Raw genomic sequence first — 14465 nt, forward strand, 5'->3', positions numbered from 1 at the left:
TCTATTTTAGAAATACAGAGAGAGGTTAGTGGCTTCAACCTCTCACAAAGAGGGATAGAGGCAACACCTTTTGACGCCAAAAACTCCAATTTAGACTCAAACTGCAGGGGCAATAAAACAATTTAGAATATGCGGTAGTGTTAGTAGTTTTTTACATCTATTAGGCATTTTTGCAAATACATGGAGGGGAGTGGCCTGTGTAACCAAGACAATACACCTCAACGTCATCTTATCGAACACATAAAGGGGACTGGCCTCTTTCACTAAGACAACAATTATGGCCGTGTAGATGCAGTATTCGATGTTTCACAAAACAAAGACAGAGGAGGTTGTAAGAGAGACCTTGTCAGTGCGAAGGAGAGGAAAGGCGTGTCGAGAAGAAGACACCTGTCCGGAGAGGTGCAAAGGAGAGCTGCGAGAGGAAATGCAATTCAAAGACAATCCTTTGTTGTTATCTGGTCCTTGATAGAAAGAGGACCTTATGAAGAGTCCGTCACCTACGGATCACTGAAATTGCCTAGCTTTCCAAGCCAAGTGACCCTACTTACTGTAGTGTAAGACCCACGGGGAGAAGCTATAGCTTTGAGAGTTGCTGAATTAGTAGCTGTAGCTATGAGAAAGGACTAGTGTTGGAGGAAGATTTAGGCTCAGCCAATTCAGTCAAGGGTAATTTAGTAGATACCTCTCCATCCCTCTCTCCAAACAACCTGCTTAATATGACCCAAAACAGTCATGTTCCCAATCATACCCCACAACAAGCTTCTTGCTCAAACCCTGGATCTGGAAACCTGAGAAGCTCCATGACTCCAGTCATCCTAGCATCAAGTACTGTAGATACTGGTGTGAAAAACCTTCTATGTCGTCAACAACTAGGCCTATCATAATTAACCCAAGAACCAGTTTGCAGCCAGAACACAGGTCCAGCTACACATACGCACGCCTCAAGGCTGGCTGGCTCACGCACGCCATGTGTGAGAGTCATGTCTTCTGCCGTTGCTCAACTGAGGGGTGCTGCCGCCGTTTTTCATCGACGAAGAAGGCTTCTTGCCAAGGAAAACATCAGTGAGCACAGTCTTGGACTGCAGCGACCCCTTGAGAATCTCCAAACCCTGCAAATGCATTAACATCATCAGTGAGCATGCATCTAGGCATCTAGCACGATTGGTGGGGATTATCGGCCGAGAGAAGTCACCTCCTTGTACCCAATCTGCACGGTCCTCTCCTGGAGCTTTCCGAGATCCCTCACCCCGCAGGCGTTGAGCAGCGCGATGGTGGAGACGTTCGACATGGGCGAGATCACAAGGTCGTCCGTCACCGTGTACACCACCATGCCTCCCTGCACGAACCCTTTCCTCGCCGGTTCTTTCGCGGCCACTGGCGCCGGCGACCCGATAAGGTTGGCGTTCGTCAACATCTGGTTGCCGCAGCTGGGGCAACGAGTGCCACTCACCTCCGTCACGTAGTTGCTGCAGCTGGTACTGTAGTAGGTCCTGCCGCAGTTGAAGAACTTCTTCGGGGCCGGGGCCGGGGCCGGAGCCGGCTCCGGCAAGGGGAAGACCCAGCTGTTGGGTCGCGCCGCCGCGGGGGGCTTCATGGCGGCGCAGAGGATCACGTCCTTGGCCGCGCCGGGCTGGACGTAGGGGTCCTCGAGCCTCTCAGCGCTGGCGTAGAGGTTCCCCATGCAGCCGACCATGGACTCCTTCCCTAGCAGCTTCACAGACGTGCCGGCCGGCAGGGCGAGGAGGGAGAAGAGGAAGTCGACCGTGTCCTTGCCGGACTCCGCGAACACCACGTGCTGGCGGAGCGGGCTGGAATCGACGAGTAGCTTCATGGTAAGCGGCGTGCTCGGCGTGGTTGTGGCGGCGGCTGCCATCTTGGAGCTCAACGACTTATTTCTACTCTCTCTGGCTAGCTATACCTATGGCGCGGTGAGCTATATAGCATCTGAACGTGGTGTGGGCACTGCGCCGCACTTGGCCTTAATCCAAAGGCGCAGAGTAGTAGAGTACATATGATAATTAGTTCGCGTGCAACTAGATAATACAGCACATATGCTAAGTTCAATATGCGCGGTGAGCTATATAGCATCTGGACGTGGTGTGGGTAGAGTCGTGCAGCATATATCGCCGTTGCAATTTTTCAATGGAATGGTATCTATACCTGTCGCCGTTGCAATTCATCTGGCTACCTATACCTATCGCCGTTGCAATTTTCCAATGGAATGGTATCTATACCTATCGCCGTTGCAATTTTCCAATGGAATGGTATCTATACCTATCGCCGTTGCAATTTTCCAATGGAATGGTATCTATACCTATCGCCGTTGCAATTCATCTCGCTACCTATACCTATCGCCGTTGCAATTTTCCAATGGAATGGTATCCTCTGTCTTAATCCAAAGGCGCAGCACATATGCTAAGTTCACGTGCAACAGAATAATACATCATCTTGCAAAGTCGCATCACAATATGTTCTATGGTTATAGACTTATAGTAGTTCTGCTACAGTGTAATTATGTGAGATCACCGGGATTGTCCGTTTAATTGACGTCAGATTGGTGTTCGGATCTGGAGTTGCGACTTTGTGTTCGTGTGAATTTCTTGAAATTTCAGAGCTACTTTGCATAAGTCTGTCAAGATTGTGGGTTCTGATGGTAGAGGTGCTTTGGATTTTAGGAATCAATTAAAAGAATAGAATGTTTTTTTTAGATAAAGAATAGAATGTTTGTTCCAGTTTCGAATTTTTGTTGGTAGAATCCACAACTAAAAGGTAAACGCAAACGGGTCCTTAGTAGTTTTAGGTTTAATTTAGTGCTACGTAGCCATATTATTTAGCGGGGAGGTTCTATTTCTCTTAAATTTCAATGTACAGGGACCGTTCACGGCACATATTTGTAACTCAATTGATAATAAAGCCAGGGGTCCAAACTACATCCATTTCTTTCTTATTGCCTCTGCATTACTGGCCTGATCTTGTACGTGCTCTGTTTAAATAGTTGATCTGTAGCAAATTGTTAACGGGACTATTGTTTTTTCGTTGAGCTGGGGGAGTATTGTTTTATGACACATTATTAGCATGAGATTGCTCCAACAAGTTACGACTCTAGATTATCTGTAGATCTACTCAAATTCGTCCTACTGGGCCTGCACTGCTGCCTCTGCCACATGTGGCCTAAGCTAAGCAGCCGTTACTTTGTACCAATTTGCATATTTGACATCGGTTTTCTTTCAGTTTTGCACGCTTGCCATTAAGAAAAATAATTGCATATCTGCCACTCAAATCGTATGCCTCTATTCTATCTAGGCATGAAAAATAGATAACAGATATCCATATTATCTAATATATATTCGTATTCGGCTAAACATAAATGTGGTATGAAAAATTCGTATCCGACTAAATAGACGGATACAAATACGGATATATCCGAATTCATTTCCCATATATGAATTTGGATGTATCCGAATCTGTTTTCTTAGAAATGGATATGGATATGGATAATATCCATATCTGAATATGTAGAAATACTTCTATGAAATATAAATGTGAGCAACATAAAGTTCTGTTCTTTTATCTTGTTCTCTTAATTCTTTGAATCATACATATTATTTTACTATTTGATATTGTACCACGTATACTGTAGCAATAAATTTGGCGGTTTCATCTCTCATCCAATGGTCCAAAATCATCTAAAGTCATGATATTGTATTAAAAGTGGCTCTTTACCTTAAAGTAGATGATCAATCCACTAAAATAAAGTTCATCATGTTGAATTATCATCATGCTCGTGTTAAAGAAATTTATTATTTCACAATTTGTCGTTAAAACTGTAGTATATTCGCATACAACTTAATATAGTATGTATTCGGATGCGGATTCGTATTCGAATAATCCGATTCGTATTTAATTCGAGGATATTCGGATTTGTATTTATATTCGTGTTAAAATATAGATAACAATGTGAAAAATGAACTATCCGATTCATATCCGATCTATTTCCATCCCTAATGCTATCATGCTTGCCATAAAAATGACATAATTTGTTGACTCTTGGAGAGTTAGAGTTTAGGATCCTAATGCCCTCATCCCGTTGAAGCCGTCGGTTGCAACAGCTCCGCCCTCACCACCAGGCTTGCCTGACCACCATCGTAGTTCCTCTACCCACTCCGGTCACAGTTTTTCTCATCTTCCAGCTTCCACGCCCGCACCTTCTCCCATAACCAAGCTTACCTCCTAGCTGGCCGGTCACACGCAACTCCCACCAACGAGCTCTTAAGCTAAACGCTCGTGGTTCCCCCACTCACCCGCTAGCCTCATGCACATCCACACATGAATCTCTTCTGCCCAGCTTTCGTGCTCCCCTCTCACAGCTCCCCCCGCTGATTTCACATGTTGGACGCACGCTCTTTTCCCTCCCGCCGCGTTCTTGGCCAGTTTCCTCCTTTTGGCTTCACCGCTTTAGGGCTTGTTTGGGAACTCCAATCCCGATAGGGATCCCAGCCCATTCCCTGGGTGCGAAACCCACGAGGCAAGCTTCCCCAAGCCGGATGAATGTACCATTTGGATAGCCACGTGACATTGATTTTATGGCCTAAATCCCGTCATTTCCACGTGGGAATGATCCACGCCTATAGAGGCTAGGACTGATTCCCCATTGCTGAGTCATGACCTTGCTTAGGCCTCCCTCGCTCACAACGCGAGTCACGATAGACCCTGTGTTCACCCTGTGGCCCATTCCATCACTTTGGCGATGGCATCTCGAGCATAAGGTGAACATACTCGTCTTCCTCCCCTCCTCCTCCACATCCTCCTCCTCTTGCGTTTCATCTCTCACAGTGAGGGATTTGGTTCCACACATCTAAACTTCGCATATCTGTACAACAATGAGTAGGAGCTCGAGAAAGGCAAACAAGAAAGGGAAGATCGTTGGGGTCATGCAAGAGCTCGAGGAAGGCAACTCGGGGAAGGGAACATCTCTGGGGGCTAAGCGGAAGGCCGATGTGCTTCTTCCTTCTCCCTCTGACCAAAGGTATGGAGCCAAAATCTTCTCGTGTACCTCAAACGGGTTGGCAATGGAGGGGGGGGGGGGTCGGTACTTGTTCATGGTTGATCTGGTAGTTACATGTGTTGATTTTGTGCAAGATTCGGTAGATTGGTTGGGTTTTGTGGTTTAGTGTGATCTTGTGTCAGTTCTGTAGCCTTTCGGTTAATTAGTCAGATCTCTTTAGTCTGTACAAATGTCATTTGTGGCCTTTCTCATTATGTGCTTTTAGTTGGATATGGTGTGATCTACAAGGTTCCTCTGTCATTCACGCTTAAGATGGAAGTGAATGATCCTTTTCTCTGAGTCTTTCAAACCCAACCAGATATTTTCCTCTAGTTATACGAGTAATTAAAATAGCATGTTGATATTGTCCCCTCTACTTCTCTCTTCAACCCTGTAGTTGCCTAATCTCCACTTGCACAAGTCTGCGCTGCCTGCGTGACTAACCTGTAAGATGCTTTCGACATGTCTAGTTCGATCTAGTAGTTTGTCAAGATGTATTGTGCCATTTTCTTTTACATATGTCTTCATGTTCGACTTTAGTTCCTCATATAGGCATATATGATCCATTTACACTCACCTCACTCATGAAGGATTTGTATCTATGATCCTTTTCCCTGCAATTATTTTCCTTTCCCTGATGCAGATATTATATCTTTACCTGTACACTTGTTTGCAAATCTTGGTAAACCGTGCACTTCATTTCTAACATGGTCCACACATATGTTGTTTTTCAAGTTGTGTCTCGACAGCCTAATTTGAGAAGGATCATTTCGATGTGGTCCTTCATATTGTGTGCTTTTAGTTGGATGTGGTCTGATGTGCATACAGACTCCCAATCATTGAATCATTAGTAGGTAATTTCTGCATTTTTCGATGTGGTCCTTCATATTGTGTGCTTTTAGTTGGATGTGGTGTGATGTGCATACAGACTCCCAATCATTGAATCATTAGTAGGTAATTTCTGCATTTTTTTTAGTTTGGACAGACTCGCTGGGCACTATGCCTAGTATCTGCTATCAATTGATAAGGCAATGGGTTAAGGTTTCCACCATTATGACAATTGAAAAGCATGGAATTCAGATAGATGGAGTTTGTAACTGACTATATATAGACTTAGTTGATTGAGTGGTATGATGTGTTCATTTAAACACATGCATATAATCTAGTTAGCTTTTGTCTATAATCTGGGTTTATGGAGTTGCAGATGGTGGCTTGCTTTCAGCTTGTGAGTAGGAGTAGGACTCTGCATGAGGATTATTAATATGATACCGATTGTACTAAGCAATATACTCCTGCAAAAGTGTGAAATCCTGCTAACATTACACATACCAAATGAGCAAATGCTTGTAAAGTTGCTGATGTTTAATTTTGAATCCACTGTGTGCAAAATAATTATGCTATCTAACTGAATTTGTTTTACTTATTCCCTTGCGATTTCAGGTGCCGAGGGTTGGGCACCCAAATGTTGATGCATCGTGGAGGTGTCTGAGAGAAGGTTTTTTGACAACTACTTCACAATTTATCTCTTCAAAAATTAGTATTTTTAGAAGCAAAAGTGGACAGGACAATGCATGTATCATTTTGTTTATTGCATCCTCATGCTCATGTTCTAAAGGACTTCTGTTAGGCAACACTAGTGAAGTCACGCATGCCTCATTTTGGTTTTGAATTATCTGTGGATGTATGGATCAAGAGAAACATCTGCTATAGATTAACTTAGCTGGATGTTTGATGGTACTTTAATTCAAAGTTTGCATGTATTGGACTCATCCCTGATTTTTATATTTGAAATATATATGTGGTTGTATGGATACAACTCTAATTTGAATGTTGGTACAGATTTGAGCTATTGATTTCTTCAATATTTAATGATTTTGCGATGTTGATGTAGATCGTGTAACAAGTTTTTTATGTTATCGATTTTTTTCTATTTGTTTCTCAATTTCTCCTTATTTTTAGAAGTTTTTGTTGTTCCCCGAGATTTTGATCCCTCCCACTCCCAAATAGTAGTAGGGAGAGGCGGGAATTTCCCAAGGAAATGAAGTGCCCTCTAAATCCCCCTTAGGATTTTTCTCCATGCACTACGACAAAACTCCCTTCACAGTTGGCCCATAAAAGGGTTTTACTACTGGTTTCAGAGCCGGCAGTGGGCAACGGGCAGTGATAGTCCCCGACTATCACTGCCGGCTCGGGGACTAGCAGTGATAACCCCTTCACTTTTCATTTGATAGTTTACTATCACTGTCGGTTGCGCCGTTGCAAGTCACAAGTCATGTGATTTTTCACGCGAAATACGCGCGCGTGAGGTTCATAGCACTCGAACCCAGAACCTCTCAGCTCGCGCGATATGTCCTTACCATTCGACCTTAGAAGTACTAGTATACTATTACCATATGCAATCCTTTTGATATCTTCTGTCTGAAACTTTAAATAATTATTTGGATATCTAAATCACATAAAATGAAAAGTTTTCAACTATAAAGTTGTAGATCTCGTCAAGGGCTATAGTTTTGATATAAAGTTTGTTCCCATCTGATTTCGTATGAAAAAGTTATGAATTTTTTAAAATAAGTTGTCATCCACTATCACTGCCAGCTCTAGCCACAAACCGACAGTGATACTATCACTGCCGTCTCTAGCCACCAACCGGCAGTAATGCTTGACAACAATCACTGCCAGCTGTAGCCACCAACCGGCAGTGATAGTCAAGGTTTAACTGGCCTATCACTGCCTGCTCGTGGCTAGAGCCGGCAGTGATAATCAAGTTTCACTACCGGTTCTTTTGGAATGGTTTTTAGTGTCGGTCCTTGATACAAACCGGCAATGATACTCCATCACTACCGACTCGTAAGGAACCGGCAGTGATGGACTAGCATATAAGCCTATTTCTGTAGTAGTGATGGGTTTCCCACCCCTTGCATCCGAACAAGGCCTTAGGTATTATGTAGGAGAAGTGACCTGTAGCTTTGGAAATTAGTTGGGGAAGGAAGGGGATATTATTGTCTTTTTAAGTACCTCCAAATTTTTATTCTAATTTGTCAATTCATTTCATGCACAAAACATAACCATGTCTAGCGGAATGGCAAACCAGTGGCAAACAGATTGGGTTTGGGGGAGTTTCATTGATATTGCAGTTTGAGTTTTCTAATGGCAAATCTGCAGCTAGAAGTCGTGCAACAACAAATGGTTACCGTATTGCTATATCCTACCAATAATCCCTACCATGTAACGCAGGTTCGCCGCCGCCTTGTACAGCTATGTTGTCCACCACCTCGTGAAACAGACACAACGAACACTGCCATGTGGGCCGTGCTAAGCATCACCTCCGGTCACGCATTACTAGAAACCGTCAATTTGTGACCACCTGCGAACCTGTCGGTGACACAGGAACCGGGGGTCCCCGAGTCCCAGGCCAGAACAGCAGAGTGCCACATGACGCCCTCCCTCGGGGATTATCTTCCCGAGGTTCAAGAAGACCAAGTTCCGAGAGAGGGTGCTCGGGGCTATGAACAGTGGTCCCCGAGTACCCGAGTTCCTCGATGACCCGAGAAGACCAAGTACCGAGAAAGAGGGTGCTCGGGGCCATGAACAGTGGCCCCCGAGCACCCAAGTTTCCCAATGATAAGAAAAGTCAAGTACTGGGAAGAGGGTGCTCGGGGTTGTGAACAGTGGCCCCCGAGCACCCAAGTTCCCCGATGATAAGAAAAGCCAAGTACCGGGAAGAGGGTGCTCGGGGCTGCGAACAGTGGCCCCCGAGCACCCGAGTCCCCCGAGGACCCAAGGGAAGTCAGTTCCGGGAGAGAGTGCTCGGGGCCGTGAACAGCGGCCCCCGAGCACTCGGTTCCCCGAGGACCCGATCATCCAGTTCCAGGAGAGAGTGCTCGGGGCCGTGAACAGTGGCCCCCGAGCACTCGGTTCCCCAAGGACCCGAACAGTCAGTTCTGGGAGAGTGTGCTCGGGGCCCTGAATAGTGGCCCCTGAGCACTCGGTTCCCCAAGGACCAAGAAAGGGCATATCCTGGAGAGAGTGCTCGGGGCTGCGAACAGTGGCCCCCGAGCACTCGGTTCCCCGAGGGCCCGAGAAGTCCTTCGCCGCTGGTCCCCACGAGGGCCCAGCGGTGAGGTGTCAACTGGTGGAAGGCCCAATGCTGCATTTAAGAGGGCGTGTGGCCTGTCTCTTCCAACTACTCCCCCACACTTGCTGTCAGTCCCTGCCAAGGCCTGGCGGGGAGGTGTGGGGACATTTAATTCACGGGTCCCATCATGCGTCATTCGGCGTGCCTCGGGATAACGTCTCAAAACCCGAGGCGCCCCGCCTGCCACCTTGCTGTCAGGCTTGCTCTGACCGGGCAGGCAAGCCAGGCTGCTCGGTGGTTGCCCGGTGGGCCCTCCCCGCGGCGCCCGTTCAAAAACGGCATGATGATGAATAAGACCGGACGGGGGCGTGTTCAACCCTCCCCGTCACCTCGCGTAGTAGCCCATGATGGTTGCTTTCCATTTATGGTGCCTTGGAACTCGCGCCATCCTTTCTGGGCACGCTACCACCCCGGCGGGTATATAAGCTGGGCGGGCTGCCCGGAGAAAACCAATTCGACAGTAACTAAGTTAAGTCCAGTAGAGGAAAAGTTGTGGAGTACGAACTGAGTTCAGTACAAGTTGAGTTCGAGGTTGAGCTGAGGACAAGTCTCCAAGAACACAAGACAGAAGCTTGGATCAGCCGAAGAACAAGGAGCACAAAACTCTAGACTAGACAAACATTCTTGTAACCCAGCAGATACTCAGAGAGACATTCTCAGAGTATTTATAGCATACACACAGGAGTAGGGTGTTACGCTCAGTGCGGGCCGAACCTGTCTAAAGATCCCCTGAGCATTTACTACTTCCTGCATCCAATCATTCCACATCCACTTGCATCTCATTTACTCTCATTTATTTCACCTACGAAGCAGATTCAGAATCATCCTCCCGGTCGAATCTCAAAGGGGGTCCCTCCGGATCCCCGCTTGAGGAGTTCACCCTCCGACAGAACCAGAGCCATTGGATTGCCCCCATCTATTCTAGTCGTCCCTCCCTATGTATTGCCTCCTCATGGTACCCCACCCGACCTAGGCAATGCCTCAGTCTCAACGCCTCCGCTGCCCCCATCTAGCTCCATCGTGCCCCCACTCAGCCCAGTGGCGGACCTAGCTCAAAATTTTAGGTGGGGTGAACTCAAGCGACAAACAAAATCAAAATTAAAAACACACCACATATGCATACCGCATTTATATTGCAATCACACAAATTAGAATATAAATGGTAAATGAACTACATAGAAGAAGATTTAAGATGATACCTCTCATATGAAGGGTAAATGACATTTTTTCACCATATAATTCAAAATACATCAAAAGATTATGGATCAACCTGCCAAATTTAATAAATAGATCAATTAGTGAGTGATAATGAAGTGATAATATACCAAAAAAAATTGATGAACATTATGAGAATACCTGCCACTATTAAATCTCGTCCATTTTTTTATCTTTCATGGTTTGAAACCTCTTTTTAATTTTATCACAATTAAGTACTTTAAAAATCCCCTTATCAATGTAACACAACAAGTCATTGAGCCGATCCTCGGCTCTGTCGCCTCATGTCCTCCTCCATGGCTTCCCATCCACCTAACTACCACCTCGTCAGGTGCCTGCTGGGTTTCAAGTGCTCGTCAGATTTGGATGTGGCAAGTGATCTACACAACAATCCTTCTTCCTTTTTGGAAACATAGGGAAAAAAATCCAAGCAAGTTATGGTTCCTTACGCAAATCCAATTAGCGCGGATGATATTCTTGTTCTTCGGTGGAGGGACAACAGAGGAGGTTCGCGACTTCACAGGCTTACGGCGGCTATGGAGCGACCAAATCAAGATGAGGTATGGTCACTGGTCAGTGTACTCTGCCTTGGAGTGGAGTGATGACCACTAGCATGGAGCCGTGGACACGTGGTGTGCTGTGTCGAGCACAAAGGAAACTAAGAAGAGGGTGCCAGCAGCAAAGAAGTCTCCTGACAGTGAAACGAAGCCAGCGACAGATAGAATATAGCCTGGGGCAAGCGAAATTGAGACAGCGGTCAGTGCCCATTTTGTTGGTTCGTTGCGTGGGGCGGAGTAGAATGGGGGATTGCACTATTTGGAGATTGAAGGAGCATGGAGCAGGAAGGTACCGGGCTAGGTTTCTTATTGGGCTGGGCCACTATGTTGCTTGCTGAGCAATTGAATGAATAGTCTATGATACTCGGGGCAAACCCATAGGTACCCATGGATGAAAAAATAAACATGCGCCTGACCCGCACCCTTTTTGAACACCCGACCCATCAAATCTGAATTTGCACCCGAACCGGCACCACCCACCACGGGGCGCAAAACCGGCGGGTACTCAACCCCACAGTCATGATTGCCATCCCCACCTGCATGGAATTCCTCTTCTGTTGTTCAGCGTCCTTTGCGCCACCTTCAGATCAAGGCGGGGCATACCTGCACTGCAACTCCGACTCTCTTCCTTTCTCTCCGGTGTCGTCGCCACCCTCATCACCGCCTGGACTAGCGTGGAGTGGGGATCCATTCGGGCTTGGGTTGATTTCTCTCTGGTTAGTAAGGAACGCTACCTTAGCTTGCTTACAGCAATTGTTCACACTGATGTTTTCTTTGCTATGACTGTGAACCCTCAAATCCAAATCTTTCTTCCTCTCCAAACCATCCAGTTTCATTGTGGAATTGTTCGTTGCGTGCTGGAAAAGTACTAATAGTAGACTAGCGGTTTGTTTGTTTTCTAAAAGTTTTTGGGATTCAACTGAATTCCCATACACACATTGAGCTGGCCCTTACCTAATCTTCCCCCATCTCCTCCTGACAGGGTAAGTAGATAGATGAACAATGGCTTCGCGGAATACTTCTATGGCATCTGAGGATGATTATGAGGTAGGAAAGAAATGATTGCCGGTTCCTTGTTATATGTCTGTTGCTGCATCTTCCCATTTTATGTTGACTTCAAGTTAGTTTAGATGCAGGTGTAGAGTTACAGCTTTATTTACCAGTTGCTATATGCATAGATACAAAGGGTTAGTCTTTTAGATATAATATGGTTATCTTCTAATTGTTGGGTGAGTTCATTTTGAGCTGCCACTTGGGTAGATTTGTTGATCAATGACACTTCAACTAGTACGATATTGAAAGGGTATTTTTGTTACAAAATTTGAGTAGCTTCTAAGAGGTATAGAGCTGACATCATAGAGCCATAAAACTGTTTTTACGGACTGATGAATAACTCAGTATGTAGAATCGAAATAACTATTGTAAATATAATAAGATAAGTGAAGAAATATATGATAGCAAAATAACGGGGGTGACTGAAGGATGCAATCCCACCCACAAGGGAGCGTAGTATTTCTATTTCCTTTTTTAAAAAAGCACTTATTCATATATCTGAAGTTACTAGAAATTGTGCTTGATCTATGCTATTGTGTTCAACTATGTGGTGCCGACTGAACAGAAGAAGCGAGATTTTTTTCGAGATCTACAGAAGAAGCAAGCTTAGCCTGTCCACACTGCACTGCTTGTACGTCAGCAACGATCTTCGCTGGTATCGAGCAGGCGGTTGCTCTGTGCAGACTGCTCTGATCTGGGCACATCTGCTAGTCCAAGCGGCACCCTATACTAGAGTGTTGTGCATCGAGAACAGGCCACCTCGAGCCACCATGCAACAAAAGTGAAATTTTAACAATTGCAGATCGCCTTGATTAGGACATGTTTTGAGCCTGGGAAGAAAAATTGAATTGGTATGGCTTTGAGGAGGTTTATTGAAAAATACACAGGTGACTCCCTGCTAAGCGCCCTATTGGGAGTTCACCTAATTGGCCATTGCCTGGCTTGCCTCCTAATGATATAAGACCTGCTTAACATTTTTAGTGACAAAAGCATGTGCTGTAGAAGTCTGGTGTTCCGTCGTTCAATTAATCTATTTTTCTTTTCATCAGATCATTGCCCAATTCAGTTTCCTCTACGCAGCATGCAGTGCTTTGACTCCATTGTATCAAATCACTAGCTTTTATGTTGTTCCACTATTACAAATCGTATGCCTCTTGATAAATTCCTTGCTATTATGGCTTAAGTTTCGGCGGTGAAGGTTGTAGTTGCAGTGGCCGAGCTCCTGAACCTTAGTGGCTGGGTGGCACTGTGGTTGAGGTGAGATGTGGCAGTGTCAAGACTGCACCAAGCAAATAATCCAACCTCTTCTATATGTAGAGCTAAGAATCAAAATCATACACATAGTGATATCATAAATGAATAACACGACAATATCTTTTATTTAATCAATATTATCACTACTACAGAAATAGTTTTCAAAGGTAGGTGGTAACCTATTTCCACAGGCATTTAGCCACCCACCTCTGGTCGAAGGCATGTGTAAATAAATGATTTCCATAGGTGCAAAAGAAACCATATGTGGAAACCTATTACTAGAAACGGTACACTTAAGAAACCGCTTGTGGTAATAGATTTTTACAGGCGGTTCATTAAGCGAATCGTCTATAGTAATCGGTCCCTGAATTAACGTTTTGTAGCCCCAAAAAACCGAATTTTTTTTTGCCTCAACTAGGCAACCCCCACGGCTGCACCGTCGAAAGTCACATGATTTTTCTCATAAAATACACGCATATGCAATTCATGGCACTCGAACTAGGGACCTCTTAGCTCGCACGATACATCCTTACTATCCCACTACAGAAATATTGGTGATACTAATAGCATATGCAATCCATTTGATCTATCCTGTCTAAAACTTTAAATGATTATTTGGACATTTAAATGACCTCGAATGAAAAGTTTTCAACTACAAAGTTGTGAACCTCATAGAGAGCTACAATTTTCATATAAAGTTTGTCCTCATCCGATTTTGTGTGAAAAAGTTATGAATTTTTAAGATAAGTTGTCATCAATTACTAGAGATGGTTCACATAAGGAATCATCTATGGTAATCATCCCATATTAGATGTGGTTCACATAAAGAACCACATTTGAAAATAACCTTTTACACATGCGGTTCCAATAGGAACTGTCTATGGTAATCATCCCACTTCTAGAGGTGATTGTCGTAAGCAACCGCCTATTGAAATTTGTTTCTACAGGTGACCCAAAACCACAAGGGCCTACTCAGGCGGTTTTTTATATGAGCTGCCTGTTGAAAGACACTATAGGTGTCCCAAAAAAAAGTTTTTGTAGTAGTATATTGAAAGTCTTACAAATAGGACCTTCAAGGGTCACAACAAAATAATAGCAGAAAACTCAAATATAACTTTAATTGCTTCAGGGCAACCCCATAGGTAATCGACTGGGAAAGGCATCCTAGAACACATCATCTTTAATGTAGTCCTCAAAATTTTCACCA

General features: G+C 44.8%; 1 protein-coding gene across 1 annotated transcript; it reads right to left on the reverse strand.

The window, feature by feature from the left end:
- Window positions 1-128: 128 nt before the first annotated feature.
- On the reverse strand, window positions 129-2093 carry LOC133928713 (uncharacterized). The gene is made up of 2 exons (XM_062375168.1): window positions 1193-2093; window positions 129-1109 (listed from the first exon to the last, which is right to left on the reverse strand). The coding sequence occupies exons 1-2, from the start codon at window positions 1871-1873 to the stop codon at window positions 957-959; spliced, it is 834 nt and encodes a 277-aa protein (XP_062231152.1). The 5' UTR covers window positions 1874-2093; the 3' UTR covers window positions 129-956.
- Between the last annotated feature and the right edge of the window lie 12372 nt (window positions 2094-14465).

The sequence above is a fragment of the Phragmites australis genome, chromosome 9, assembly GCF_958298935.1.
Source record: "Phragmites australis chromosome 9, lpPhrAust1.1, whole genome shotgun sequence".
Taxonomy (NCBI): domain Eukaryota; kingdom Viridiplantae; phylum Streptophyta; class Magnoliopsida; order Poales; family Poaceae; genus Phragmites; species Phragmites australis.

Coding starts and splice junctions, on each gene's coding strand:
- LOC133928713 (XM_062375168.1), bottom strand. CDS start 1,873: ATGGCAGCCGCCGCCACAACCACGCCGAGCACGCCGCTTACCATGAAG. Junction 1,110..1,192: donor TGCAGATTGGGTACAAGGAG/GTGACTTCTCTC, acceptor ATGCATTTGCAG/GGTTTGGAGATTCTCAAGGG.